This window comes from Gavialis gangeticus, unplaced genomic scaffold (assembly GCF_001723915.1).
Source record: "Gavialis gangeticus isolate Ggan-Ray unplaced genomic scaffold, GavGan_comp1, whole genome shotgun sequence".
In the NCBI taxonomy this organism is placed as follows: Eukaryota; Metazoa; Chordata; order Crocodylia; family Gavialidae; genus Gavialis; species Gavialis gangeticus.
Genome location: NW_017729015.1, coordinates 16265510 through 16269958, shown reverse-complemented (window position 1 = coordinate 16269958; position 4449 = coordinate 16265510). Strand labels below are relative to the sequence as shown.

At 49.1% G+C, this 4449-nt stretch overlaps 1 protein-coding gene across 3 annotated transcripts in view; it reads right to left on the bottom strand.

Moving 5' to 3' along the window:
• The window catches only part of ELOA (elongin A), a 26333-nt gene that overhangs the window by 13649 nt on the left and 8235 nt on the right, over positions 1–4449 (bottom strand). For all 3 annotated transcript variants that reach the window (XM_019512388.1, XM_019512387.1, XM_019512389.1), the window contains exons 3-4: positions 3100–3218; positions 815–2030 (exon numbers count right to left, since the gene is read on the bottom strand). In XM_019512388.1, coding sequence (XP_019367933.1) covers positions 815–2030; positions 3100–3218 — 1335 coding nt within the window. The remainder of the gene's footprint in view (positions 1–814; positions 2031–3099; positions 3219–4449) is intronic.

Sequence of the window (4449 nt, the reverse complement as noted above, 5' to 3'; positions counted from 1 at the left end):
GGTGGTGGTGGTGTGGGGGGGGTATTAACCTTTTTGTTTAAATAAAACCCACAGGAAGAACAGCCTATAAAAGGCAGGAGAATGCCAGGAAGAAGCCATGGCCCCACCGCATTAAGATGTCAGGGAGGAACGCAAACAGGCCAATCCTCCTACAGCTTCCCAGCACTTCCCTAACGTGTGGCACTCATGACACAGGGTATGGACACACATACATTTGGAGCCATTTTAAAGGGGGAGTGGGGGAAACCTTTGTCCTCCCATCCACATGGCAACTGTTGGGTTCTAACAGTTAGGCCTGGACAAGCTGGGAATGAAAGAAACGTAGCAGGACTGCTCCCAATTTAAGGCTGGCTGAAGCAATATTAAAAGTTGGGGCAATTTTACTATGTTTTTATCACATATAACTTAAAACATAACAGCTGCTGTGCACGCTCCAAAACATAGGTGTGCCCATAGCCACAAAGTACCATGTCAGGGAATCACAGAGAAGTAGGACTGGAAGGGACCCCAGACGTCATCTGTCCAACTGCCTGCCTAAGGCAGGACCATCCCCATCCAATGAGCTAGGTGAGAAGCTGAATAAGGACAGACAGTCTTGCAACATAACGGCACCTGGAACTCTGCACTAGAGAATGTGGTCCCATGTGAGGGATCAAAGCCCCAGACACCAGAAGGACACCAGCCAGGAGACTGGCCCCCTGCCCAACAAGGCTACCGCAGAAAAAAGGTGTAAATAAACCCCAGGCCCCTGCCCAACAGGGAAGGTGTCACAACAACACCATACTTGGTTCACATGCAGTCCTTCAGGTCTTACCCTTGGAGGCTTGGAGGCCTCGGATTGCTTCTTCTCCGACTTCTTTCCACTTGCCTGCTTGTGACTCTGGCCCTTTCGGCTCGAGTCTGAGCTCTTGGTGCTGGCTTTGGACCCATTCTGTTTGCTGTGTCCTCTGTCTTTCTCTGGAACTGAGCCAGAGGATTTGACCACTTTTTTCTTCTTTTTCTGGGGCTGGTCGTAGCTGAGGTACGACTCAAAGGACATTGTAGGTTGTTCAAACTCATCCTCCATTTCCCCCTCCCCAAAGCTCGAGGAGAAACCTACAGATTTTTTGTCCAAGTTTGAGGCTTTGAGTTTGCCCTCTGCAGTCTTTAAGCTGGTTGAAAGCCCCTTCCCTTTGCTCCTGTTTGAGGAGTCACCCTCAGGTTTCCGTTTCTCCCGGTCCATACCGGATATCTCCAAGTTTGGCTTGACCTTATCTGTTTTGGCCTTCTCAGAGTCCCGGTGTTTTTGCTTCTTAACATGGTTGTCCAAAGCCTCTTCAAAGTGTGGCTGCAGCTTCTCTTTCCTGGAGCTGCTCCCCTCTCTATTCTTCTCCTTCTTGGTCCCATCTGAGGTCCTCTGCTTCTCCTTGCTACCACCTGCTGAGGGAGTCTCTCGAAATTGCTCCTTCAAAGCAGCCTTGTGCAGCTTGTCTGGGCTAAAAGTCAAGGTCCTCTCCTCCCCCTTGGCGTCAAGGCGCTGCCTCTCTTTGTGAGAAGACTTGTGTTCCTTGCTCCGACTCAGGTTCCCTTTGCTGTGGGATTCCCCAAGGTTTCTCTCAGGGTTCCCCAATGATTTATCCTGAAAGCTGTGGCCTTTGCTAGCTTTTTGATGAAACACCATCTCCTCCACCTCGTGCTCCTCACTGGCATAATGATCCATGTACAGCTCCTGAGGGCTCTCACTGGGCTCAGGGGACACTGTGTGTCCATAGTCCGAGTACTCCTGATCTGAGGAGTGCACTGGGGAAGCTCTGCCCCAGCTCTTGCCCTCCTGGCTGCCATAACTGATGGTTTGATGGGCTCTCTCAGGCTCAGAATACCTTTTGGACTTTCTCTCTCTATGGTTTGAACCATATGACTGACTGCAGGAAGGCTGGAAGGCTTCTGGATAGTCATGCTCAGCTTCCTCTTCCTCTTTTGGGGAAGGTTCTCGCTGTCTTTTCCTTGAGCTATTCCTCTCGTAGTCACACTCTTCAGAATCTAAATTATTCCTAGGAGGGACAAAGATAACAATTAGAGCAGTGGTTCTCAAACCTTGTTAGACTTGAGGCACCACTCAGAAAGGGCCAGCTCTTAAGTTTTTGCTTATTTTTTTGACTACAGAACAACAACAGAGCAATTTTGCAGTTGCAAAGAACACAGAAACATTCTGCCCTGCTATGGTCTTTCTAACGCTACACATTCCTATGGGAAATAGCTGCGTTTAACATATGAATCACATTTGCACACTTAATACTAATAGTGCACGGCACCACACAGCACCCTGGTTGAGAATCAACTGAATTAGACTAAAACCCACAAGCAAAAGACAGCTAATTCCACCAGATGATATGGATGGAGGCAAGAAAAAACATCTGGAGGTTCAATATGGTAAAGAGTTGCACTGGTGACTCTTCCTTGCACACAGTTCATAGACTTAGTACAAACTTCCCTGACCCTTCACTTACTGGGACTGAAGATTTCCCAACTCACTGGGAAAGAGTGTGCGGGGAACATGGGCACATTCCCTCAAACACTGCACATGCCAGACTGCAGCAGCCATTTGAACCCCCACTCCCAGTACCAGGAGGACTCATTTATTTACTCCAGTCCCCTTCCCCCTAGACCCAATACACAGCTGTTCCTACAGCACATTTGCTAGTGGTAGCTGAAGGGTTAAATTTTCACGGCAACCATTTTCACTCCTGCAAAAAGCCACTTCCTCTGCCTTTTGCCTACGGCCCCCCTTCCCATTTACAGTATTGGGGAAGTGAGAGGCAAGGGCTGGCCCTCTTTAGCAAAGAGGCTTTTTAGTTATCTACAGTTAATCTCTCCATCGTGCTAGTTTCCTGAAAGTCAAACCTTTCCTCTAGCAAAAACTGCAGCAGTCAGCACAGCAGAGCCCCGCAACCAGCCCCAGTCAGGAAACTTACTTCTCTGAGGCAGCTTTGTGCAAAGCCATCACTTTTGCATACCAAATTTCACCAGGGCCTCTGCCTATTTCTAAGGTCACAGATGCTAGTATCTCCATCACCAGATGCAGCTAAGCTCATATAGCAAGACAGAGTCCGGTTGACTTACCGTTCTACTTCCTGGGGGGGTGGCACCAGCTTCTTCCACCTGGCTACTAGGTTCTTGGCAAAGTCTCCAACCAACTCGTGTTTTCGTAAACCATTCACAGTTTTCCCTACACCAGTCTCCTGAAAGAGTGGGAGAGAGATACAAGACACCAGTTGATCTTTGCAAGCCGAAGTCACTCTCAGCTAGGAGCAGCCTATTTCAGGATGACTCAAGTCAAAACCACCAGATGCACTTAGTTATCCATTCAAGGTTTATGCTCAAAGAAAGTTAGAGACTATATTTAACTACAGGGCTGTCTACCGTATCAGCTAGGGAGGCAACGCCTCATTATCAGCCTCCAGCTGGGTAACCAAAAGACAGCTATTGCAGCAAGAGCTCTCACTAGGACAGGACAAAGTTACTGTAAAACAGCTTCACACAAAATACAAAAATTGGAAGTCCACCATGCTATTTAAATGGTTTTAGGTAGAGAAGCAAAATGCCCAGATGAGAACCGAGACAGTTTTAAATCAAATACCCTTGAAAAAGGATTGAAGCTATTCTGTTTATGTCAAAGGTAATGCGGGGCCTCTGCAAGGCATGCTAGGAAGTCTGGTCATTGCACCAGATGATAAAGCTAACCTATTTAACAATTTCTTTGCCTCCATTTTTCTGAGCAGGGACCAGGTCACCCCCCACACCAGGACCCCCACAGACCCTATGGGAGGCACACCCAGGCCTAGGGTCAGTGAGGATCTAGTCAGGAAACTTCTGGAGGGACTGGACGTATTTAAATCAGCTGGTCCTGATGATCTCCACCCCAGAGTGCTGAGGAAATTAGCGGAGGTCATTGCGGGACCCCTGGCACAGCTTTACGAGCACTCGTGGTGCTCTGGTGAGGTGCCAGAGGACTGGAAAAGGGCCAATGTGGTTCCCATCTTCAAAAAAGGGGAGGAAGGAGGATTCGGGAAGCTACAGGCCAGTTAGTCTTACCTTGATTGTGGGTAAGCTTTTTGAGAGGGTTATCCCGGCGCATGTCCACGAGGGGCGAGCGGGGGAGATTATGCTCAGGGGCAACCAACACAGGTTCATTAGTGGCAGGTTCTGTCAGACCAACCTGGTGGCCTTCTACGACCAGGTCACCAAATCCTTAGATGCAGGGGTAGCAGCGGACGTAGTCTTTCTGGACTTCAGGAAGGCCTTCGACACTGTTTTTCACCCCGTTCTCATTAAAAAACTAGGGGACTGTGGCATCGACACCTACACAATCAACTGGGTCACTAACTGGCTGGAGGGCCGCACCCAGAGAGTGGTGGTGGACGGGTCATTTTCAACCTGGAGGGATGTGGGCAGTGGGGTCCCCCAGGGCTG